The 25,495-nt window shown below is 48.1% G+C and overlaps 1 protein-coding gene across 4 annotated transcripts in view; it reads left to right on the top strand.

Moving 5' to 3' along the window:
• The window catches only part of FNIP2 (folliculin interacting protein 2), a 95,159-nt gene that overhangs the window by 18,570 nt on the left and 51,094 nt on the right, over window positions 1-25,495 (top strand). Inside the window, exon 1 of one of the 4 annotated variants that reach the window (XM_058657426.1) lies at window positions 11,117-11,447. The exons of 2 other annotated variants lie outside the window; for them this stretch is intronic. In XM_058657426.1, coding sequence (XP_058513409.1) covers window positions 11,272-11,447 — 176 coding nt within the window. In that variant the 5' untranslated portion in view covers window positions 11,117-11,271. Of the gene's footprint in view, window positions 1-11,116; window positions 11,448-25,495 lie in introns of those variants that run through there. One more of the 4 variants, XM_058657427.1, reaches the window with a different exon arrangement.

The following is a 25,495-nucleotide window of genomic DNA, read 5'->3' as shown; positions in this document are numbered from 1 at the left end:
GAATGACTGAGGCTGGGCCATTTCTAAGACAAGAGCCAGGAGTTTCCTCCCGTCTCCACGTGGGTGTGGAAGGGGCCCAAGTACTGGGGCCATTCTCTGCTGCTTTTCCAGGCCCTTAGCATTGAAAGGATTTAAAGAATAACAGCTGAAACTTCCATATAGGATTTATTTTTATTTGAAGGACAGAGTTACACAGATCTTCCACCTACTGGTCCACACCCTAAATGACTGCAACTAGTGAAATTGGGCTGGTCCGAAGCCTGGAGCCGGGAACTTCTGGGTTTGCTGTGTTGATGCAGGGGCCTGAAGAACTGGGCCATCTACTGCTTCCCCAGGCATATTGGCAGGGAGTGGGATTGGAACTGGAGCTGCTGGTGCCCATATAGGATGCCAGCACCATTGGTGGAGGCTTAACCAACTTCACCAGGGTGCTGGTTCCAAGCGACACGATACTTTGAGTCACATCGTGAATGTGATCCCAGTCGAGATCAGACCAGGGGCACTCTGCTCTGTGGGTTCGGTGTCACCCAATAAACAAGCCCTCTTGTTGCAGCGCATTTAGTGCTACATTTTTGTGCTTTTCTTAAAAATGTGCCCTCCCAAGCCTAGTGCTTAAGTGTTGTTTAGTGTCCCTCACTCAGCCCTAAGGCTGTGATGTGTCTGACACAGAACATGTGTTGGATGAGCTTTGTTCAGGCATGAATCAGTGTTCATGAAGCAACAGTGTACATTCAACAAGGTCGTTAAGTAGAAATGCATCCAAAGCGAGGCTTAACCCTCACCAGGTTGAGGAAGGTATAACCAGAGGCCGGCTGGAAGCTAAGCCTGTGTTTGCTCTAGGAGAGCAGAGAGTGGTTCAGTGTTGCCAGTGACCTTATGGAACATAACTACATTGAATAGTGCGAATTGACTGCCTTAGAATGGAGAAGATAAGCCGGTGGCCTGAGCCGAGAGTAGGTGTTGGGGACTATTGCAGCCGAGGTGGGAAACCAAAGTGATGACACGTTGAACTTGGAAAAGAACTGGAGCCAGGATGGGTTTGGATAAAGGAAGTATCGAGACAGGGCAGAGTGGGAAGCTGTAGGATGGCTGCAAGGAGAGGATGTTGTAGCCAAAGTCCTCCTGGGAAGATGGAGAGGGTTGACGTGAGGCTGACTGAGAGGACATTGGCTGTGGGAGAGGGCACTCCCGGACGTGGCGAGATCCAAGGGAATGTCGCCATCGTCCTTGGGTCAGGAGTGCCGCACTGACGGAGGCAGTTGGAGTGCTGACCTGTATACCTGTGTGTGCATGTTCGCAGAGGTTCAGAAAGGCCTGAGGCGGCGTCTAGGAAGGCTCAGGTGTCCTAGGAGGTAGAAAGAAGGGTGTGAAGGTATCCCAGGAGTGCCGGGGCTCTTCGTTGTGCGGAGTCATGCAGGCACTCAGTATACAGGCTCCACCCTGTTGAGGCCTTGGCCGAGACGCTGAAGGAGAATCTGCAAGATCGGCTGGCCGATGGTGGCTAGGAGAGGAGTCAGGCATCGAGAGTTGCTCAGCACTGGCTCAGGGCTGGGAGATGCGCTTCCTTCTGTGGGGAGGCAGAATGTTACACTTGCAGTTTTCTTTGTTACTTCGTTATCCTTCAATTTTCAGTTCCCTCATCATGTGATTTTCATTATTATGGCACCTAAGGTGGGCAGATGTACAGGCCTATGGTTTGGTGAAGAGAGGTAATGATTCTTTTCAGTTCCGCTGGCGTGGAGTTTGGGAAGGGGGGCCAGCTTCCTCTCCAGGGCGTTGACAGTTTCACTGGCCAATCTGACTTGCCGACGCTAGTCTTCCACACTTTCCCACTGGTCACCAGATGAAATTTGAGTGTTTTCTCATCTGTGCTTAGAAGTTTGGAAATGGAACCAAAAGCAAATCTCATGCAAACACCACCATTGTGATTCTTCCCAAGAGTGCCCTAGGCCTTCACAGGCACTGGCTGCATGTAGCTGGTGGCTGCTTGAAATCTGGCTAGCCTAGAAAGTATTACCAGTCCACTTACCAAGGCAAGGGTCTCAACAGGCAGTTCTCCAAAGAATTAGAGATGGCCAACAAATATATATAAAAAATGGTCAATCTCTCTAGCCACCAGTGAAATACAGATCAAAGCCACAAGAGATTGTGCCATTCTTGTTCAGAGTGGCAATATCCCAAAGACAAAGCAGCATGCTGGTGAGGATACGCTGAAAGAGGAGCACTTGCACTCCGCTGGTGGAGGTAGAAATTACCACATCACTGAGGATGTTTCTGTAAAAAAACTAGACAGACTTTCCAAATGATGCAGCCGTCCCACTACTCCGTACATACCCAAAAGATAGGAACACATTGTGTCAATGATAACCATGTATGTGGCAGCACTGCTTGCATCAGCCAATGAAATCTGGGGCCACCATGATGGAGTAGCGTGCAGGGCTGCCTCCTGGGATGCCGACATCACACGTGGGTGATGGTTCATGTTCTGGGGCTCCACAATCTTTAATTTTTTTTTCTTTTAAGATTTATTTATTTTACTTGAAACTCAGTTATAGAGAAGACAGATCTTCCATCTGCTGGTTCACTCCGCAAATTGTCACATGACCAGAGCTCAGCTGATCCGAGCTGGGAGCCAGAAGCTTGAGACATCTCTGTTTTCCCAGGCCATCAGGAAGCTGGATGACCATAGGAACAGCTGGGACTCAAATTGGCATCCTTATGGGATGCCAACATCATCGCAGGAGGAGGACTAGCCTGTTAAGCCAGTGCACTGGCCTCCTGGTGCTCTGCTTCGGCACTTGAGCTTAGCCGGAAGGACGAGAAGCCAAGTGTGCTCTGCTTCTAATCCTCCCTATTAATGGCTTGGGAAAAACAGTAGAAAATAGCCCAAGTGCTTGGGCCCTGAGCTTGTGTCTCGGCCAACCACATGAGAGATCTGAATGAAGAGCTAGGCTTCAACATGGTCCAGCCTCATCCATTGTGGCCATTTGTGGAGTGAACCATTGAATAGATGATCTCTCTCCCTGTCTTTCAAATAAATCTGAAAAAAAGTAGTACATTAAAATGGGTGCAGTTGGAGGGTATGTTGAAAGAAATAAGCTGGGCACAAAAGACAAATAATGCTCTTACTTGTGGGAGCTAAAAAACCCCCCAAACTCCCCAAATGCAGATGTGTGGCAGTCAGTATTGTTACAAGGATAATTTTGTGAAACTTTGTCTTACACCTTTCTCAAACCAGGGGCAGTGTGGTGTAACAGGTAAAGCTGCTGCTGCTGGTTGTGACATCCATATGGATGCTGTTCAAGTCCCACCTGCTCCACTTCCAATCCAGCTCCTGCTAATTATCTGGAAAGGGGGCAGAGTAGAGAGCAAGTGCTTGGACCCCAACACTCATGTGGGGAACCCGGATGAAGTTCCTGCTCAGCTCTGGGTGTTGTGGCCATTTGGGGAGTGAACCAACAAATGAAAAGAACTTGCTATCTCTCCTCTCTCTATGTAACTGCCTGTCAAATACATGACTCTTAATTGCTTTATCCTTTGTTTTACTTGAGGTGCTAAGCTCATACATGACTAGGTGACTTACAAACTGTAAAACAGAGGGAAACAAATCTTCCATCCGCTGGTATGCTCCCCAAATGGCTGCAGTTGCCAAAGCTGGGTTGGTCTGAAGCTGGGAACCAGGAACTTCTTCTGGGGTCTTCCTCGTGAGTGCAGAACCCAAGGCCATCTTCCACTGCTTTCCTCGACCGTGGCAGGGAGCTGATGAAAAAGGAAGCAGCTGAGACTCAAACCGAGACCCACATGGGGTACAGGCGCCACACATGGAGAATTGGCTCACTGTACCACCCCTCTGGCCCTTTCAGTGGTATACTTCTTTTCTTTTTAAAATTTATTTATTTTTATTGGAAAGTCACATATACAGAGAGGAGAGACTGAGGAAGTTCTTCCGTCCAATGATTCACTCCCCAAGTGGCCGCAATGGTTGGAGCTTCTTCTAGGCCTCCCACACGGGTGCAGGGTCCCAAAGCATTGGGCCGTCCTCGACTGCTTTCCCAGGCCACAAGCAGGGAGCTGGATGGGAAGTGGAGCTGCCAGGATTAGAACCGGCGCCCATATGGAGTCCCAGGCGTGCAAGCCGAGGACTTTAATCACTACACTATCGTGCTGGGCCCTCAGTTGTAATCTTCCAAAGATGACCTCCTGGGCTCAGTTACATTCATAATGTCCCTAAAGTTGCTGTCTTACTTGAATGTAGGTCTTGTAAACCAAAGAATTGTCATGAATACTAAGTTTCCTCCATTACGAAAACTTTTCCCTAAGAAGTTATTCTTTCCTCAAAAATTCTTTGGGTTAAAAGTGAAGCTAACCTTCACAACACTCCTGCTAGATGAGCTGGTTGAGTCTCTTCCAGAACTGGCACGTTGTGAGCACTGGCCTGTGTGCTTGTCAGGATAATTTATTTAGTTTGGTTTGAAAGGTCGAGACAGAGTGAAACAGTGCTGTTGAACACACTGGTTCATTCCCCAGCTGCTGTAACAGCTGGAGCTGGGCCAGAACTCCATCTGGGTCTCCCACATGGCTGGAGGGACCCACTTGCTTGAGCTGTCCCCTCCCGCCTCCCAGGGTGTCCATGAGCTGATCAGTAGCAGAGCAGCAGAGCTTAGATGGGGCTCCCCAATGTGGGATGCACCCGTCCTTCGTGCAGCCGAAGCCCTCCACTCGGGTTCTGAACTGTCAACGCGTGATTATGTTTGAGGAACATCTGAGACTGTGGCTTATGGAGCTGTGACGTTAGGAGAATCCATTGTCCCCAAGAGTGACTGTTGGCAAATAGCTGTTCACTGAAATTCTGCAAGGCTGACTTGGGTGTTTTTAAATAACCTTCTTTCTGTCATGTACTAATTGGGGTCAGGGATCGGGCGGGGAAGCTGCTACTTGGGACACCCACATCTCCTCTCCAGTGTTTGGGATAGATTCCTGCGTCTGCTGCTGTTGCAGCTCCTTGCTGATGTGCCTGGGCAGGCAGTGGAAGATGGCCCAAATACTTGGGCCCTTGCCACCTACATGGGAGACTTCAGGGGAGTCCTTTGGCCTTGCCCAGTGCCAGGTCTTTGTAGCTGTAAGAGTTGAAGAGGGAATCCATAGGAGGAATTACAAAGTGTTTCCATTCTTCCTGTTCCAGATGTTGAAACATGCCGAGTGAAGGGCCACTGAGGGCTGGCTTCACAGAGCAGATGGCTCCTGGCGTGGGTTCTAAAAAGACATGAAGGATTCAGCCTGGCAAGTGAGATGAAGAGTATTTTAGAAGGGGAAATTGATGTGGCTGGAGGTACACGAAAGGTTGAGGAGAGAATGCCTGAAATTCATTAAAAATTCAGTTGTTCTGTAGATCCAAATTTCTAGCAGTTACAGTAATCTGTTGCAGAGTTTATTGCTCCTGAGAGACTTTGCTCATTTTTAAAGTGCTTAACTGCCTGGGGCTTCCAGGGAATTGGCTGCATTTTTGGGGGTGGAGGTGTGGTGAGGTGGTGATTGACTTTTTCAGGTAAAATCATGATTTGCCAGATGTCATTGTGACCAAAATTGTTTATCTTGGCTTCTTGTTGTATAAATACAGTGCAGTCATCTATGAGTTTAGCAACTCAAATAGGACAATGAGTACTTCTGGGCTTGTGTGTGTGTATGAAGCACAGGACATTGGTCTGGACCTGTTTACTCTTGCAGTGGGGCTTGCAAATGCTTCCATTAAACATTTTCAGCAGCCCTCAGATAGGTAGTATCATCATCATCCTTTTATTTATAGCCGAGGAAACTTCGCCTAGTCATGTGGGATGTGAATGACTGGGCGTGCACCTGACACAGCCCCAGCCCTTCACCAGGCCCCTCTTCCCGACCTGCTGGGAGCTCAGCTCTCGGCGGTGACACTGTGGCTGAGCTCGTGAGCCCTCCACCTGCACATGAGGAACCTGCTGGAAGAAGTGAGGCTGCGGAGCCAGCTGAGGAGCTCTTCCCAGCCTCCCGCAGCCCAGCGTTCTCACAGACTTCATGACCTCCCAAGCACACTGTTCAGCTTTATGGCTGCTGGAATCCTAATCTTCCTCTGTTCATTTGCCAGTGACAAATTTATTGCCCGGGAAGCTTTTAATTTTGTGTATATTCATCACGCACGTTTGCTGCCTGCCTCTGGCATCCCTGAGTTCTTAGTCCTGAAGAACCGACTCAGAGAAGTGAGACGAATAGCAGAGAAGTGTCTTCCATCACTGAGGACTCGATTCAGCTCTTAATTTCCTGGGGGGCCCGGCGGCGTGGCCTAGCGGCTAAAGTCCTCGCCTTGAACGCCCCGGGATCCCATACGGGCGCCGGTTCTAATCCCGGCAGCTCCACTTCCCATCCAGCTCCCTGCTTGTGGCCTGGGAAGGCAGTCGAGGACGGCCCAATGCATTGGGACACTGCGCCTGCGTGGGAGACCCGGAAGAGGTTCCTGGTTTCCGGCATCGGATTGGCGCGTACCGACCCCTTGCGGCTCACTTGGGGAGTGAAACATCGGATGGAAGATCTTCCTCTCTGTCTCTCCTCCTCTGTGTATATCTGACTTTGTAATAAAAATAAATCTTTCAAAAAAAAAAAGAATTTCCTGGGGATAATTGTAAGCTTGGTCTTGCTGGCTGGCTGTTGAGCATCTCATTGAGTGGGTCTGCAGCAGGCCAGGAACGAGTGGACCAGCCGCAGTCCACTCTCACACAGCTGCAGCAATCCTGGGAAGCCACAGGGCGTGGGTTGGGGTGGGCTGGTGGAAGCGCTGGTCTCTCCCTGGGCAGGAGTCATGCTCCAGATAAAACTACTTGCCCAGCCTTCCTATGGCCAGTTGTTGGTGAAGCAGGTGTGTCAATGCTCTGGGTACTTGGAACAAGCCCTTATATCTTACAACTGTCCTTAGGTAGGTATTAGTTGTTCATTTTAGATTCTTTTCTATGTCCTTTTGGTAGTTGCTAACACTGGCAACCATAGGAAGCCTAATGTCCCAAGTTTTTTTCATCAGTCAAGTCCTTAGGAGTATTTTTTTTTTTTTTAACTTATTTGAATGTCAGGGTAATGGGGACTACCAGGCTGGGAAAGTGCTCACCTGATCTTTCATCTACTGATGGATTCCCCAAATGGCCACATTGGCAGGGGCTGGGCCAGGCTGAAGCTAGCAGGCAGGGGCTTCCTTGGGGTCTCCTGCATTGGTGGCAGAGGTGCAAACAATTGGTCCATCTTCTGTTTTCCTGGGTCGCTAGCAGGGAGCTGGATTGGAGGTAGAGTCACCAGGGCATGAACCCTTGTCCATGTGGAATTCTGGCATTGCCTGCTACGCCATTACACCAATCCTCTGTCACCCACGCCTTGGTATGGTGGGATGGGTACTTAGTTAAGTCTCCTTCCCTAGCAGTGTTCCCTGTGGCCTTTCTTGGCCCTGCTTTGCTTTCTAGTAATGTCATACTTTTATAAATGACTGATTCCTCCTTCTACCACTGTCAAGTAAACTTAGTAAAAACAGGAGTTGGGTTCAGGATTGTTTAGATACCATGAATATCATGAACAAGTATGGGCCACCACAGCTTGCAAGGATGAATGAATGGAGTCCTCCGTCTGTGGATAGCTGATGTTAAAAATAAATTCATGCAGTGTTACAGAGGTAATAGTGTCTTCATGAATCGTACAAGAGTGCCAGATGCTCTTTTGGTAATCCCATTTGGTAGCTTATTTAATTACAGCACAGATTAATGAATAATTCTTGCACTTCCAAAGTTACCCTAGGGGCAATAATATTTAAAATAGTAGCTATTGCCTGTGTAATGACATTTACAATAAATTGTTAATTCTGTGGGATAATTGTATCTCTAGGTTATACATGTTTAACAGAGTTATAAATATGTGAAACTGTTATCAGTGGAGAGGACTTTGCCTACAAGCACTGTTCTCCGGGGAGAGCGAGGCACCAGGCTAGCGTGGAACGCAGATGGGTGGTTCAGCCTGAGTGCAGCAGAGCGTCCGAAGGCTCACATGATAAGTGACTTGACCTTCTAGCCATGTCGGAGGTCATACTCCATGTGGCCCCAGGACTCTGCCATCTGGTGCGTGTGGCCTGAAGACCTCCTGCAAAGGGCCTTTGTGCTCAGCCCTGTAGGCTGGCACTTTGCTTTGGCTCTGGAACCCCACCCCGACAGCGTCTAGGGGGCATTACTTGTGACTGGGTAGCTTTGTGTTGCAGGCCAGTGTGATTGAAGCAGCGCCTTTCTCAAAGCATCAACAGGAAAGCTTATAACTCTATATATAAATGGAAAGGAGAGGACAATCTATAGCTGAACGTTCTCCATTAGGTATTCTTGTGAAATCTGCTTCTATATGAATTACATGGTTTTGTAAAAAGTTTTTAAGAAATTTTTATTGCAAAGTCAGATATAGATAGCTAGGAGGAGATAGAGAAATATCTTCTGTCTGATGATTCACCCCCAAAGTGAGCCGCAATGGCCAGTGTTGTGCCAGTCCGCAGCCAGGAACCTCTTCCAGGTCTCCCACGCGGGTGCAGGGTCCCAAAGCTTTGGACCGTCCTCGGCTGCTTTCCCAGGCCACAACACGGAGTTGGATGGGAAGTGAGGCTGCTGTGATTAGAACCGGTGCCTGCCGATATGGGATCCCAGTGTGTTCAAGGCGAGGACTTTAGCCGCTAGGCCACGCCACCGGGCCTAGGTTACTTACTTGGGCCGCTCCAGCATCCAGAGGAATATTTGTGATGAAACAGTTACTTCTTGATTTTTCCAGTTACTACAGCTCCTGTTGAAATGACAAGGGAAGCTGGGGTTATATGGAGACATCTTTTTAGATACAATTGTTGTAGTTTTTGATATATGCCGCTGTTAAAATTTATCAGGTTTTTGGGCCCGGCGGCATGGCCTAGCGGCTGAAGTCCTCACCTTGAACGCGCCGGGATCCCATATAGGTGCCAGGTTCTAATCCCGGCAGCTCCACTTCCCACTTAGCTAGCTAGCTATGCCACCGCACCGATGCCCTCTGTGCAGTTTTCGGGCTCTGCCTTGGAACTGCTAAATCCGAAATCCTTGCAGGTCGGCCCCCAGTTTGTGTTTATCAGCAGTGTAGGGTTTAAGCATCACAGTAGCAGTGATAAACTGAGTGAATTCAGGGAGAAACAATAGCAGGTTAGTTAACCGTAGCCACAGGGTATTTAGCTGAGTCCTGTTCTCATTCAAATGTCCTTTGAAATGTTTCCATTCCCACCACTTAAAACATTTTTGCCTCTTGGATAAGACAAGCATTATTTGGATTTTTATAACATTAGTTTGAAGCCTCTGGAAACAAGTGAAGATATGGGTCAGACTCAGTTCTGTGGCTTAACTCCTAGACAAAAGTACCTGCAGGATAGATCTTCAGAAAGGGAATCCTATGGCATTTCCTCAGCTTCCTCTTTTTTTTTTTAATTATAGGAAACCAAAATTTAGTTTTTGTGTAACTCAGGGGAATTGGGGCATCTGTTGAGCCCCTTTCCCCGCATGTGGAGCCGGTTCTGTTTGGCCTGGGTTGACCTGAGGCTTGTTCAGTGTGATGGTGCCCACGGGAGAAGCCTCTGTGACCCTGCACTGCCTGAGCTGGCCGGTGCTTGCAGCCGACCCTGCAGCTCTCCTTGCAGAGCCGGTGGGAGTTTGCAGAGTATCTGTTGGAAAGAGAAGGTGTGGGCAGGTTCTTGACCCAGCGGTTACAAGGCTGCTGAGATGCCCGCGTTCCAATCCTTTCCGTCCAGCTTTGTGCTGGTGACGCCCTGGGAGGCAGCAAGTAATGACTGAGATCTTGGGTCCGGCCACCCACGAGGGAGACTTCTCTGCCCCATCCCTGATTGCTGGAGGCAGTGAGTTAGCAAATGGGAGAACTGACTCCCTCTCTCATAATAGAGAAGGTCAGAAAGTAAAACTACTACAAAGGTGGTTCAGTGAGGGAGCTCAGGCTCAGCCTACACCCACAGATGCTAAGAATGAAACTCAAATGTTCCCCTTTCACGCAAAGTGTATTAATACCCTTACCAGTCAAATTGCAAGGCAAGAAGAGGGGGTGTGGAGGCAGGCCCTTGCAGGTGGTCCCCCCATCCCGTATTAAGATTCTGAACTGCCCTTAACTTCTAGGGACTGATTTTTTTCAGGAAATTGTTTTCTTCACAAACTCACAGGATCGTAGAGCGTGCTGTTCTTATGCTCATCGTATGAAGGATGTTGTCATGAGTCCAAGTTGGACTGCTTGGATGTGGTGCCAGGCTTCCATACCCAGCTCTGGCCCGGCTTCCTGCTAAGGCACGTGGGAGGCAGCAACGGTGATGCCATCTGGACTCCTGCCTTCCTGGGGGAAGCCTGGATAGAGTTTACAGTGGTCACTGGGTGTCTGGGGATTGAAACGGTGGTTGTGAGTGCAGTGTCTGTTTATCTGTCTCTCTGACTCTCACATCTTAAAAATTGAACTGCTTTTGTTCTCGGGTTCTGAGCTTTTGTCTTCGAATATGCCCAGGAGTTCTGTGTAAAAAGTCCTGAGTTAATGGTTTAACATCATTGCTTTTTTTTCCCTTACTATTTTTTTTCTTGTATTACAGCAAGGACGTGTCCCTTGCAGGCATCCTCTGCCCCGTACAGTCTGTATATTGACTGGCTAACCTGCTGTCATTTGTGATGGGTAGAATTGTGCAAGGTTGCAGACCAAGAGCTGTCAGCTGACGCTTGCTCACATGACAGTCATTAGAAGGGTGGCGTGGCCAAGGTCAGACCAACCTTGCAGCTGAAGGCGAGTCACTGAGTTTGCCCAGAATTGTCTTGTGACCAATTAATTGACTGCTACTTAATCTGCTGCGAGGGAGACAGAGGGAGTGAGTCAGTCCAAGCTGCTCGACCTGTTGAGTGTCATCTCTCACCAACTGAAGTAAGAGCTTGGGAACCAAAGTAGGAAGTGGGAGTGGGACAGTGTTTGGGTTGGGTTCCTGAGGGCGTGTTGCATAAGGACGAGGATGCATCTGACTTCCTAATTTGTTGGCGGGCTTGTTTTACATAACCAGTCGGTGTGCTCTTTTTTGTTAACTCCTGGAAGAGGGAAGCAGTAGGCTGCTTGGGGGAGCAGCTCGCCTCGGTGCTGTAGAGTGGGTGGAGATCCTGTTTGCTGTGGACTGTTGCTCAGCTGACAAAGGAACTTGAGGATTTGTGTCCAGGTGCATGTTGGAGGCCCGGGTAAACCGCGGAAGAGATGTGTGGCGGCACAGCCAAGACCACGAGCCGGCCAGGGGCGTGGCAGGACTCAGCCCCAAGTGCTCACAGCGCGGTCTCTGGGGCCGGGCGGATTTGCAAGACTCTCTTACACACCAGGATTCGCAAAGGCGCCGGGCCGGGAAGGGACAGTGATCACAAGGAGCTCCACAGCAGGTTTGGAATTTTACTTCTCTCTCAAAGTCACATGGGAATTTTTTAATTAATTGCTTGGCAAAGAGGTTGAATTGCAGTGTTCTGAAAGTTATGTTTTGGGTGCGTTTCCACGTAGGAGAAATACGGTCCCTGATGAGTTGTGCAGAGACAAGTCTTTTTTTTTGCTAAAGGTGGAGGCATGGGCTAGTTTCCGTGCCTATAGTCTTACTGCACATCTGCTTTAATCTTTTCATTGCTTCTGCCGGAGCCAGTTTGTTGAGAAATGGTTATGTGCTTGTCCTTTGCGTGGACACTGTTCAGACACTGGCAGGAAAAGGTGTCTGGAGGCTCTGCTGAGCCGAGGGGCGCGGCGGCGTGGTTGGTGTAAGGTGCTGTGCGGGGAGGAGGCTGCGGGGCTGAGCTCTTCCGCCTGGAGGCGGGTGTGTCTTTGTAAGATCCTTTTCCTGAGACACATTCACGCTGACTCGGAAGTAGCTTTGTCTCCCAACAAAACAAAAACCCCCAAAATTGTATTTGCTGCATGCTTTCAGGTTGTTAACTTTATGTACTTAGGGAAAATGGCTTTTAGTAGCAGCAGCGTTTACTTGGAACAGTGTTTGTAAGGAAAGAAGTCCTGGAATTGCGTTTGGTTCTGACATGTGAGGTTAATGGTAAGGAGAGTCAAAGCTGATTCTTACAATTAGTGCGAAATTCTGTGTCTAAATTTACGTTTCTTACAAATTTTTTTCTTGCAAAAGTTTTCTCAAAATTAACCTGTTTCATAAACTGTTAATGCTTTTCTTGGTTTGGCTCATAACAATCAGGACCTAGTTTCTGAGACCTAAAGTACTTGTCATTCCCGAGTGTAAGCTTCATAAAGTGGTAGGTGGACAGAGCCCTGTGGATGATAGTCAGGGAGAAATAGGAAAGTCATTTTACAACTCTTGGGTCACGTGCTCTGCCACAAAGAGATGTAATAGTAGACTAAGGATGAGGCACCTGGAAAAAATATGCTGAATGTTCAGATAAGATTTTCACTTCTTTTAGTCTAAGCTTTTTTATCTGTCTCTTATCAACAAAGAGAGCTGAGTGATAAGAGCAAAGGAAAGCTCTCCGCTAATCAGGACTGGATCCCAGCCCTGCTGCCTTGTCACTGGGGACAAGGTCCTGGAACGGCAGGTCTTGGTCTCTCAACTGGTCACCTGTGTAGTTGACTCAGATTATTTTAAAAATGTTGTCCTCCTCTGAGATTCTAATATGTATTATTAGGACATTCTCTTTTTTTTTATTAAAATTTTTAAAATAGAATTCCAGATTCCCAGAGCAGTGGGTGTCCATCTAAGAAAGTAAAGTGCAAAGCCAACCAAATTTTCAGCAAAACTTGCAGTGATGGGTTCTGTCAGCTGCTGCTTCTCTGTGAGCTTGCTATTTTTGGTGGTAGGGTTTTAAAAGTTTTTGTGAGGAGCTATTCGAAGGTCATCACGGATAACCTGGACCCGGCGCCATTCCTTCTTCCTCACAGCTCACGAAATTCCCGCCGGCCTAGCTACCCACCAATCAGATGTAACCTGGCATTCCACCTGAATCCCACCCCAATCTTCCAGCCCCCTCCCCAACTCCGCCCACTCGCCAATCATCCCTAGGCATTCACCTGCAGGCGCCAATCCCCTGGGGGCCTGGCCTCAATCCCTCCCAATCCCCACCCCCTACACCTGGCAGACAAAAAGGCCCCCCCAGGTGCGGCTGGCTCTCTTATCCCTCTCTTACCCCGCTCTTACCCCCCCTTATCCCTCTCTTATCCCTCTCTTATCCCATTCTTATCCTGCTCTTATCCCGCTCTTACCCTCTCTTACCCCTCTCTCCTCTCTCCCCCTCTTTCTTGCTGTTCCTGCTCCGTTGGAATAAACCTCCTAAGATACCTCATTGCATCTGGTGTGTTTCAGCTCACGGTAAAGAACCAGGTTGTGGGAATTAACTGCGCGTAATAATATCGTAATATCGTATGAAGTAGAACTCTGTCAATCTTTTTAAATAACTAACAGTTTTTATGTAAGTCATACTTTAATTTTGCACTCCTTGTCCTGTGATTTTTGGCTTTTTTTTTAGAAGTTACTTTTCTAGCACTCAGGGTTTTTTTTTGTTTTGTTTTGTTTTGTTTTTCAGTGTTTGTACAGTGCTGACATGCCTTGGGCAATTAATTAGAATTCATCTCTAGTCAACCTGGTGGTCTTGGTAGACCTCATCCACTTTATTTTCCCCTTCCTGCAGTCTTGAAAGCACAGCTGAAAATGTGCACTCTTGTGCTTAATCTCCAGCAGTTCCTTTAGACTCGGGCCAGCCTTGAGGCCAGCAGTGAGTGACAGGAGCTTACTCGGTAAGGACCGGGCTCCTTGGGCTCCAGTGGGCTCCACGGGGCTCCACTGTGGATCCAGCTTGTCCCAGTCACGTGGCAGGTGCTCAGGCAGACTTCCAGCTCCAGGCCATTCCGTAGTTTCGGGTGGCTCTCTTAGTTGACCACATTGATAAGCAGGGCTTATTCTTCCTCATGACTTTCCAGTTATCCAAAGAATGAAGAGAAAAATTCCACAAGTAGAGCGGAGGCCTGCTGTCCACCTGACGGTGGTCACTGTGCGCAACAGGCACAGCCGAGTGTGGAAAGGGACTTTCTTTTGAACTTTTAAATTTTCATTGGGAAGTCCAATATATGGAAAGAGACAGAGAGGAAGATCTTTCATCCGTTGAATCACTTCCCAAGTGGCCACAATAGGAGCTGAGCCAATCTGAAGCTAGGAACCAGGAGCCCCCTCCAGGTCTCCCATGCAGGTGCAGGGTCCCAAGGCTTTGGGCTGTCTTCAACTTTTCCCAGGCCACAAGCAGGGAGCTGGATGGGAAGCAGGGCCGTTGGAACTGGAACTGGTGCCCATATGGGATCCTGGAGTGCACAAGGTGAGGACTTTAGCTACTAGGTTTCTGCAGCGGGTCCGAAAGAAGCATTTTGATCTTCTTGCTGTGGTTCATGGGGTATGAGACATTTTAGAACCCAAATCCCCTATCACCCCCCACTTCTTAACCTCTGTGATGACAGACTTTTTTTTTTTTGAGGCTCAATTCGTTTCCAAAATTCTGGAGTCAACAAAGCGTTGTAGTTCCGTGGTACAAGAGGAAGTGAAACAAAGCACTTGGCAGCTAATGGTGCTTGACACTTTCACATCATGTTTGGTTCCGAAAGACATTTGTGGTCCTGCTCAGACCCTGAAAGAAGCTGATGAACTAATACTTGTAGGTTTTGCATTTACCTACATGTTAGATGAACCAGTTCTGTTTAAAAGGGAAAATTGCACTGTCTGTGGTAGTTGTTCACCTAGAAAGTCAGTATAGACGACTTGGCATAGCTTTCCTCTCGTGAGCTGCTGTACGGAGTTAGACTGACCGTGGCTTGACTGCACGCTTTTTTTAGTAGCTAGGTTTCACAGCTGCAAAATGCAAAAATAGTCATAGATTTGGAGAGACATGCTCAGGTAAGAAAGAATCCTGAAGATTCTAGTAAAAGGCCATTAAAGGAAGAGGTACAGCAGGTTGGAGGTGTGGGCAGAGCAATTCCATTGTGCTGTACATGTGAAAATGGTGGGAACAGGACCCTGCACTGACGCTGCCTAATAGCAAATGTAAGCTGTTGGAGGACTTGAATCAAGTGGGAGAGAAAAACCAAACCCTAGTCAGCTGAAGGTCTTGTGCTTGCCAGGCTTCCCAGGGAGGTTGTAAATTGCTGGGTGTGACTCTGTCTGATGCGTTGGGCCCTGCTGTCACAAGGTCTCTGTCCTTCCTGCATTCCTTCCCTTTGCCCTGATTTCACCAGCCTATGCCAGGGGACTGTCTCTTTAGCTTGTCGGAGGGCTCATTCCCCCAGGTTGGTTGGCGGTTGCGATGCTGAGATGTAATATGCCAGACTGACTGAATACTGGAAGGGATGGAGTGGTGATCAGGTGTGGCTGCAGGGTCCTGTCTGACTTGGGCTTCAGGAACGTTCATCAGCGCCGCCTCACCGCAGGGGTCTTCCCAGACGCTGACCACTGCTCGAACTTGTAAAGTTCTGATGGCATCCGCTGCACAGGAGCACTGATTAGTACCGTCATGGATTTGCCAAGAATCAGTGTTTCCTTCCCATAGAAGAGGCTACTCCAGGGTCTTCAGGGCCAGCGCTGGGAGAGGGTCCCCCACCCCGCCTCATGCCGCTGCTCAGCACTGGGCTAAACTTGGCAACTCCTGGTCCTCCTGTTGTGAGTCAGGCTCTGGCTTAACCTTAGCCTTTATTGTTACAGTAGCAAAAGCTGGATAATTGCCGAGCAGAGATGTCAAACTCTGGTGGGAACTGGTGACATCAGGAACTTGTGACCCATCTAAGATTCTTTGAGTTCCCAATCGCTGCTCACCAGAGAATCCAGCCTGTGGGCTGTGGAAACTCCCACGTTCCTAGGAACATTTTCTCTTCCAGATTGTTCCAAAGGAATATTTGGTTGGCAGGCGAGTATGGATTCACCAGCTTTATTCTTGGAGGGGCTAATCCTCCTGTCACTTAAAAATTCCTTTATTTGAAACGTGGAGAGTGAGCTCTAGCTTCTATCTGCCAGTTTACTTCTGAAATGCCTGTAACAGCCAGGGCTGAGCCAGGCTGAAGTAGAAGCCTAGGATTCCATATGGGGCTTGCACATGGTGACAGGGGCTCACGTGCTTGGGCCACCATCCAGTGCTTCCCTGGGGCACCAGTAGGAAGCTGGATCAGCAATATAAAAGATGGGCCCGGTGCAGTAGCCTAGTGTCTAAAGTCCTCACCTTGCATGCTCCGGGATCCCATATGGGCGCCAGTTCTAATCCTGGCTGCCCCACTCCCCAAGCAGCTCCCTGCTTGTGGCCTGGGAGACTCAGAAGAGGCTCCAGGCTCCTGGCTTTGGATTGGCGCAGGCCAGTTGTTGCAGTCACTTGTGGTTTGAACCAGCAGACGGAAGCTCTGCCTTTGTCTCCTCTTCTCTGTATATTTGACTTTCCAATAAAAAATATATATATATATGATTTATTTTAAAGATAAAAGCCAGGGCTCAAACGAGATGCTTTGATGTGCAATGCAAGCATTCCAAGCAGTGGCTGTGTGCCACTGGGGCACGACGCCTGCCCACTGAGCGCACAGCAGCAGCACCCACTAACCTGCTCTAAGCCTTACAGAATACTGAGAACTGAAATCTGTTCAGACCCTTTGCATTTCCATGCTTCTTGTCCCCAAACAAAAAAGAACAGAAAACCCAGCAAAGTCAACTTTTCACTACTTTGGGGTGAGGGGAGGGTGCTATGTCTGAGGTCCTTTTCAGCTCAGATACGATTATCTGAGACTCAAAGAGAAATGTGAAGATCTGGTCTTGGGTGATCCAGGAGCCAAAGCTGTCTCAGTGGTCAACTCGCCATGTGAATAAACAAGACGTGCAGGTGTGTGAGGAAGTACATCTGGGGGGGGGACAGGTGTCCTGTGGGCGCCCCCCCCCCCAGCAGAAAGGTGCCTGAGGGCGGGGATGACCCGGAGTCGGAAAGGAACTGTTTTCCTGGGCATGTGAGTAGGGCAGAAGTGAGCTGGCAGGCAGGGCCAGAAGCTGCTGCCTGTGCTGGGAGGGGGAGGGGGAGGATACTTGCACACACACCTTGCCCCCATCTCCCGCCGGCAGGTGCTTCTGCCTTGTTTGTATTTAACTATTGTTCTCTCTAGGCCATCAATGATGTCTCTGGTCAGTTATTATTATTAAAGAACTTCTGTCCTTCAAGAGATTTAAAACCACATATGAGACCTGGTTGTGTCCTGTGGAGCAGTGTGGGAGTAATCCTCTCCAGCGGGGTGTAGAGGAAGTTTCCTGAAAGTTTGTCTTTTCAAATATTCCTTTGAAGATTGAGTTTTTTTTAAATGTCCTTTTTTTTTTGTCCTCTTATTTTTAAAATAGTTGGAGGTTCATGACTAGATGAAACAAACCTGGCCGCACCCAGCGCCTCTCCGACCACCAGCACCCCTGCTGGAGTGATGCCTTTGTTACAATGTTGACTTCAGCAGCAGCACTCAGAGCCCTTCGTTTACATTAGCATCCATTCTTGGTGTTGTGTATTTTATGGGTTTTGACAAATACATAGACACATACACCATCCTTACAGGGCAGTTTCACTGGAGTATAATACCATGACATTATTTCTATGTTAGGTTTTTTTAAATTTTCTTTGTTTAAAAAGAGCTAAAAGGAGACTTAAGTCTTGCATCCACTGGTTCACTTCCCAGCAATAGCATGGGCTGAGCTAGACTGAAGCCCAGGAGCCAGGAGCTTCATCCACGGCTCCCACATGGGTGCAGGAGCCTAAGCAGCTGAGCTATCTTTTACTGCTTTCCCAGGCACATTAGCAGGGAGCAGGGCTGGAAGTGGAGCAGCCAGAACCTAAACCGGCTCCCATATGGAATGCCAACATTGCAGATGTTAGCTTAATGTGCTATGCCACAACACTAACCCCTTAAAATGTATTTTAAAAAATCTACTTATTTTATTTGAAAGGCATAGTTACAGAGAGGTTTCCTATCTTCTGGCTTACTCGCCAAATGGTTGCAGTGTCCAGAGCTAAGCTGATCCAAAGCCAGGAGTGTGGAGCATCTTCTGGGACTCCCGTTTGCTTGCTGGGTTCAAAGGACTTGAGCCATCCTCTGCTGCTTTCCCAGGCCGTTAGCAGGGAGCTGGATCAGTAGTGGAGAAGCTGAGACATGAAATGGCACGCATGTGGGTGCCATCACTACAAGGCAGAGGCTCAGCCTGTTGAGCCACTGCCCTGGCCACTTAAAAACAAGTTTTAATGGCTTCAAAAATTTAGACTGTTTTACTCGTGGATATGTAGCTGGTTTCCAGTTTTTGAATGTCAGTGTGAGAATAACTATTTTTGTTCGAATTTCTGACAGTCCCTTGGAAGAGAATTTTTCTTTGCAGAAAATTGGAAGAAGATCCATTTTCACCTCCCCAGTTGAACTTGAAAATTGAGAGAGATAAAGTCATCAGAAAGATGGAGTCCAAACTGTCGTTTTACAAAATGCCAAGTGTGTGGTTGCAAGGGGCTGCCCAGTAATGAAGACCAGAAGTAGGCAGACTTGGCAGCTCTGTCCTAGGGGTTCAGGATGCCTGCAGGCCTTCCCACAGAGGAGCCAAACAGAGTGGCCTAGGTGTGCCTGCAGGCAGACAGGTAAATAAAGGTGCGTTTGTGAGTGAGATTTCTTTCCCTCCGGGAAGGCCCAAGTGCAGGGAAGGGCAGTGGGAAGTGCCCTGATTGCCACGTCCCTCTGCCTAACAGCCTGAGGCAATGTGAGGTGGTCCTCAACCCCTGACATCTTTGGAAAGTAAAATCAGTGTTAAATACAATGGCCACTTAAAGGTGGTAGATACGATGGGCTTCTTTCTTAGCATTAGAACAGAAAGTATCTGTTTGTCTTCCAAGTTCACTTGATTCGACAATAAAAATTACACACCAAGGTAAATATTTGGCGTATATGATTCACAACCCCATCACGTGCAGGAAGCCAGTTTTATTGTTTTTTTTAAAATGTGCTGTATTTTATGCAGAAATTAATAAATACAAATATGTGCATTTTTTAAACACAAGAAGTTGTATGCTTTAAACATTAAACTTTGTTGCTGCTTTGACTTTGGGGGATTTTGAGGTCTTGTCTCCCTGCAACAACTTCTTCACTGTGTGAGTGAGTCACTAATGGCTCTCATTGGCTGCTCCCGAAGCCGCCTCCCGCTGCTTTCCACCTTCTGCCATTGCCAGAAGTGCTGCCTGTCTCTATCTGTTCGGCTCTATTAGTGGGGTTGCTGGATGTTAAGCTCAGACAGCCTTGTCATTTTGATAGCTGTGACAATGTTTTTCATAAGTGGATTTTGCATCTCTGTACTTACCTACCGTGGGATAGGATTTTTGCCAGTCTAGTAAGTGTATGATTTTTCTTAAAATGTTTTTATTGGAAAGGCAGGTTTGTAGAGAGGAGAGACCAAGATCTTCCATCCATTGGTTCACTCCCCACGTGGGGGCAACAGCCAGAGCTGAGCCGATCAGGAGCCAGGAGCTTCTGCTGGGTCTCCCATGTGTGGAGTGACCCAAGCACTGGGACAGTCCTTCACTGTGGCTTAAACTGCTGCCTCCCAGGTAATTTTTTCCCCACCATGTTACACATAGGGACTGTCCTGTGTGAATATTTCAACATAATTGAAGTCATGCCATATGTTACTTTTTTCACTTTTACGTTCCACCCTAGAAGGGAATGCTGAGGGTGCCCTGGAAGGCCAGCGCTCATTACCCTTCCCGGTTGCCCCTGGTGTTGGGCACACTCGTGGAAGCGTGGATGGACTTCGGAGAGGGTGGTTTTGACTTGACCTCTTCCTGGTGATAACTTTGTCAGTCTCCTCATTTCTGTGTAAAGCAGATTAGGTGTTTGTGAAGGTCAGCTCAGGTGAATTCTGTAAAAGTGTTTGGCAAACTGAAATGTTAGGCAATTATTTGTGTACATGCCGTGCAGTTTTGGTAACCAGTTCTTCCCCCTGCAACATAAACACTAGGCTTTCTGAAATTATGCAGTAAAAGAAAACAGCAGTTATTTACTATGATGGAAATCCATGTGATACAGTAGTAGAGCAACAATAACAAACTGAAAACCCTGTGTGGGTTTAATAAATAACAGAAGGGATTGCTTTTTTTTTTTTTTTGAAAGATTTATTATTATTGGAAAGCCGGATATACAGAGAGGAGGAGAGACAGAGAGGAAGATCTTCCATCCGATGTTTCACTCCCCAAGTGAGCTGCAACGGGGCCGATGCGCGCCGATCCAATGCCGGGAGCCAGGAACCTCTTCCAGGTCTCCCACGCGGGTGCAGTGTCCCAAAGCTTTGGGCTGTCCTCGACTGCTTTCCCAGGCCACAAGCAGGGAGCTGGATGGGAAGTGGAGCTGCCGGGATTAGAACTGGTGCCCATATGGGATCCCGGGGCGTTCAAGGCAAGGACTTTAGCCGCTAGGCCACGCCGCCGGGCCCAAGGGATTGCTTTTTTGGGGGAAGATTGGGATCGACAAAGATGAGAAAGTGATTTAATAATGCTGAAAAGTTACTTAAATGTTATCGTCCGAGGCAGAATTACGTACTTACACTGTGCTTGAATGAGTGCCTTGAATTCACTGAGGTGGCCTCCTGTGGGATTCACCCATTTCCTCGTGCTGCAGCTGCCAAGAGGCCTTTTCGAGGAACTGGTGATTGAGAGTGTTTGGCTTAAAGCAATGAGAGATTCTCCTGGTGGGTTTAAAAAGAGCAGGGGCATTGCTGTTGCAATTGCCATCTTTGTTGCTTAGGTTTTCAAAAGTTAATATAATCAAGTGGTTCTGCGTTCAGAATGTATTCGGGTATAATGAGTATGAGGGTCCTCAGTTCACAAAAGATGTGTCTTAAGGAAAACACTGGTGAGTTTCAAACATTTCTTTGTACAAAAGTAAACTTAATCCCTTAATACCACTTCTCTGAGCTTTTTGAAGTACCTTGGTGTTAACTGAACGCCCAGCTGTCTATTAGCCACTTGACCTTCATCAGGTAACACTTACAAAGTAGATACTGTGTATCAGCCCTCAGCAGGGGAGGCACGTGGGGAAGGCAGAGGTGGGGCATCTTGCCCTGCACTGGGTGGAGGCAGATGGAGGACCTGAGCCCGGGTTGGCCTGCCTGGCTGTGCTGTTGACATGAGGCTGTGTGAAGCAGCCCAGCGAAGGTGCTCTGCGCAGAGGGACAGTGCAGCGGCTCCCTGCTTCCTGCTTTGTCAAGGCAGCCGTCCAGTCCCGAGATGTTAGGGTTTCCAGTCCTTAGTGTCCTGCTGGAAGTAGCTTAAGCTTACACAGGAAGCCCGGGTGCTCCCTCGCTAGCCGTGCAGCATGCCATGACGATGCTGTGCAGTGCTGCTTTTCCTCGTTACAGTTACATCTTGGGGCTTAAATGTTTACATAAAGAGCATCTTTTGGGCCCGGTGGCGTGGCCTAGCGGCTAAAGTCCTCGCCTTGAACGCCCCCGGGATCCCATATGGGCGCCGGTTCTAATCCCGGCAGCTCCACTTCCCATCCAGCTCCCTGCTTGTGGCCTGGGAAAGCAGTCGAGGACGGCCCAAAGCTATGGGACCCTGCACCCACATGGGAGACCCGGAGGAGGTTCCTGGTTTCCGGCATCGGATTGGCGCGTACCGGCCCGTTGCGGCTCACTTGGGGAGTGAAACATCGGATGGAAGATCTTCCTCTCTCTCTCTCCTCCTCTCTGTATATCCGGCTTTCCAATAATAATAAAATCTTTAAAAAAAAAAAAAAAGAGCATCTTTTTCTCTGTTCTAGTAGTAAAATACTGCATTGTTGGGATGTACTATAATTTGTTTAGTCAATCTATGTCACGGTTATTTACTGTTCCAAAAATGTTACCCACTCTTTGTATCTGCAGGTTGACCTGTCAGGTTAATTCCTAGAACTGGAATTGCTGAGTCAGATGTGTGTGTGTGTGTGTGTTTGTGCACATTTCTTTTTAAAATTTACTTGTAAAGATTTGTTGATTTAAAAAGCAGAGTGGTAAGAGATCTCCTATCTGTTTATTCCCTAGCCACCCACGAGAGGCAGGGCTGGTTCAGGCCAGAGCCACGAGCCAGGAACACTGGATTTCCCACGTGGGTGCCAGAACAGGAACAGAAATCCTTCTGTTTCCATCTCCTGTCCCAGGTGCATTGACGGGAAGCTGGGTTGGAAGTGGAGGCAAGCTTGGTTCCAGGAACTGGTGGGGCTCGAAGCTTGCTCCCCTGCACCCCCGCAGCCGCCCTTACCCAGTTCTTGCAGACAATGTTTTACCAGAGGCAGATATGTATTTTGGCTCTACTGTTCCACAAGAGAAAAAAAGATCAATTGCCTATAAAACACCTTGGATATTTACTTCACAGGTCGTTCATTCCTTTATCTACATCACTGCATCTGAGTGTAACTGTTACCTGAACACAATTTCCCTGGAAATGGGAAGAGGGGATCGGGGAAAGCTCACCGTTAGTGAAAAACATTACATCGTGTTGATGCAAGTCACCTTTTAGCAGAGCCCTGCACACCACGGTAATCCAGGAAGTATCAGTGAGTCTTGCTGCCTTGGCTGCGCTGACAGGAGCATTAAAGAATTAGCTCAGAGGATTGAATTAATGCGTGCCTGGGGATGGACAGCAGAGGCTCCTTTCCCCATCAGTGGAATGACTTTGTCTTGCACGAATAGTTTCTGGTTTATAGACTTCAGGAGTGTTGGCTTTAAAGTTCAAGGAGCCATTTTGGTTTTGTGTGTGCTGAAGAGGAGAAAGGGAATCCACTATTACATTAACAGCAAAAACAACAGCTGGCAAGCCAGCCAAGCCAGAACGCTGGCAGCCTGGTCACCTGCTCACTCCGTGTTGCCCTGGCCTCAAAAGAACCCGTACTTTACTCCCTTCAAATTTTAATTAGCACCTTCTAAAAGTTATGTTGGCTACGGATGTGTTAATATTAAGAAGTAGGCTTTTTGAAAGTTAGGAGTCTGTCTAGAAAGGTTAAGGGGTGTTATATAATGACATGGTTTAATTTAATTAGTAGCTTTGCCTTCCTCCGGAACACCTCCTGAGATTGTCTGTTCCAAAGCATGCTATGCACGTTGAGCAGGTGCCCTGGGACACTGTCCGTTTGAGTTAAAGACTCAGAGCTTGTGGGCAATCTCAGGCCCCCCCTGGCACCAGTGTGGCATTCTGCTCTTCTGTGTGCTGTGCTGCTGCTGTGTGCCACTGGCAGATGGAACCTACCTCAGGGTTTTCACCTGATATGACCCTGAACTCGGTCAGCGAACCAGGAAGAAATTATTTTCTGTACTCTGTAGTTCCCTGTTCATAATACCCAAACTTCAGGCTGTGTGGTAACTCATGATGTTTTGTCACTGCTGTAGAGCGCTCTATATACAGACTTACATATTTTTAGCTGGTGACCTTTGCTATGTAGTATTGTTTCAATGGCAGGAGGGAGAAATGGGCTGAGTTACAAATAACTGACCACATGCACTTTCTGCTGTCATCTCGGGTTAGGGATCTGTTGTATTCAGGAACAAGGGGCCTCAGGAAACCCACGTGTTCTTGGACTGGTGGTCACTACGTTGTAACCAATCCTTTATTTTCCAGTGCCCAGACAGCCAACTCTCTGCAAAGCCTTTTGAGAACTGATCCGTGGTGAGCCTGTTGATGATCTCCAATTCACTAAACCTAAATGTTGATATGTTGGGCTGGTGGACTGCTCATTTGTTTGGTCTTGGGGTTTGATGTCTCAGATCCCTGGAGGAAGTATGACACAGTGTGTGATCTAAGCGTGTTCCTGAAAATGTCAACCGTTCTGGAACAGCCGGCCCCGGGGGGCTCAGCAGAAGCGTTGTGTGTCGGTGCCGATCCAGGACGCACACTTCGAGTGCGAGTGCTGGCGTGCATCTTGCTGTCCTTGTGACGGAGACAGGCGGGTGGTTTGGAGAGAGCTGACCGCTAGGGTCGGAGGTTTCCAAAAGCTGTCAGGGTTGATGCTGGTTGAGATGAGCTGTTCTGCCCACCGTGGACCGTGTTAACCCTCATGTCAAACATGATGTCCTTTCTGGCTTGTGCTCTCATCCCCCTATTTGGTGGACTTGACCTCTCTTTGACCCTTAGATTCCCTGTTGGCCATGGTGGCTGTCCAGTATAATTTACTCAGTAGTTTGTACTTGGACCTTCTCATTTCATGACTGTAAACTTGTCGAGTTCAGAACTGAATCTAGGGGCTGGTGTTGTGGGACAGTGTGTTAAACCTGTGCATGTGATGCCAGCATCCTGTTTGAGCGCTGGATCGAGTCCCAGCTGTTCCACTTCTGATCAGCCCCCTAGTGATGTGCCTGGGAAAGAAGTAAAAGTTGGCCTAAGTACTTGAGCACCTGCCTCCCAAGTAGGAGACCCCATGGGAGATTTAGGCTCCTGGTTTCGCCCTGGCCCAGCTCCAGCTGTTACAAGCAACTGGGGAATGAAGTGGTGGATGGAAGCTCCCTATCTCTCTGTGTCTCTATGTAACTCTGACTTTAAAATAAATAAAACTAAACTAAAAAACAACAAACAAACAAAAAGCCAGCTGAATCTAGTGAATTTCTTCCTGCATTTTGAGCCAGGCACTCAAATGTGTAGAAGCAAAGCATGCGGGCAGCCACTTGGGGACTTAATGGCAAGGTGCGTTCTGTGCCTGGCTGTGAAATACGAGGATTTGTTCTGTTTTTCTTTTACAAAAGGAATCGAGACTTCATACATTACCTGCTTCTTAAATGCAGTATCTCTTGACAACAGTGGGTATGTTCCAGTGGAAAGGTTTCTACGTTAGGTCTTCAGGTTAGCATTCTGTATTAATTGAAATCTCCAAGCGTTTCTCGTTACACCTCCGACCACAGGAGAGTGACTCGGCCGTGGCTGTTCACGCAGATCCGTGTGCGCGAGGCGGGACAGCCGTGCAGCTGGGGGTCCTGGCAGTACAGAAACCCCATGTTTCTTCCCTGTCAGCTGTCCCTCTGCGAGTGCTAATGCAGAAAAAAAAATTGAATTCCAGATCTGTTACTGCCATTTATTTACATAATTTTTTCTTTGAAAGGCATAGCTCCTGATGGGGCAGGAAACAATGTCAATTTTGTGCTGATGGTGAACTTTGTTGCCATCTAAAGCATAATTTCCCCTTCACCTCCGCCTACAGGTTTCCTTTATTTTAAGGTTATATTCATCCCGACTTCCTCACTGTTCTTGAATAAACCTTTTCAGAGATTTGTTTATATTCAAAAGATGTGTTTTTGTTCTTAACAGGGAGTAGGGAAGTGGTGGGTGTTGGCAGGAAAACAAGGAGCAGGATAGAGTTAAGAGTGGCTGCAACATGTGGAGGCGGGAAGTTTCCTAGCAACAGAGGTTATGATTTGACACGACGTTACCTTGGCGCATGAAAACATGGTTGACAC

This window comes from Ochotona princeps, chromosome 32, assembly GCF_030435755.1.
Source record: "Ochotona princeps isolate mOchPri1 chromosome 32, mOchPri1.hap1, whole genome shotgun sequence".
NCBI classification, from domain to species: Eukaryota; Metazoa; Chordata; class Mammalia; order Lagomorpha; family Ochotonidae; genus Ochotona; species Ochotona princeps.
The sequence above is the reverse complement of the archived record's forward strand: the minus strand, read 5'-3'. Positions and strand labels throughout refer to the sequence as shown.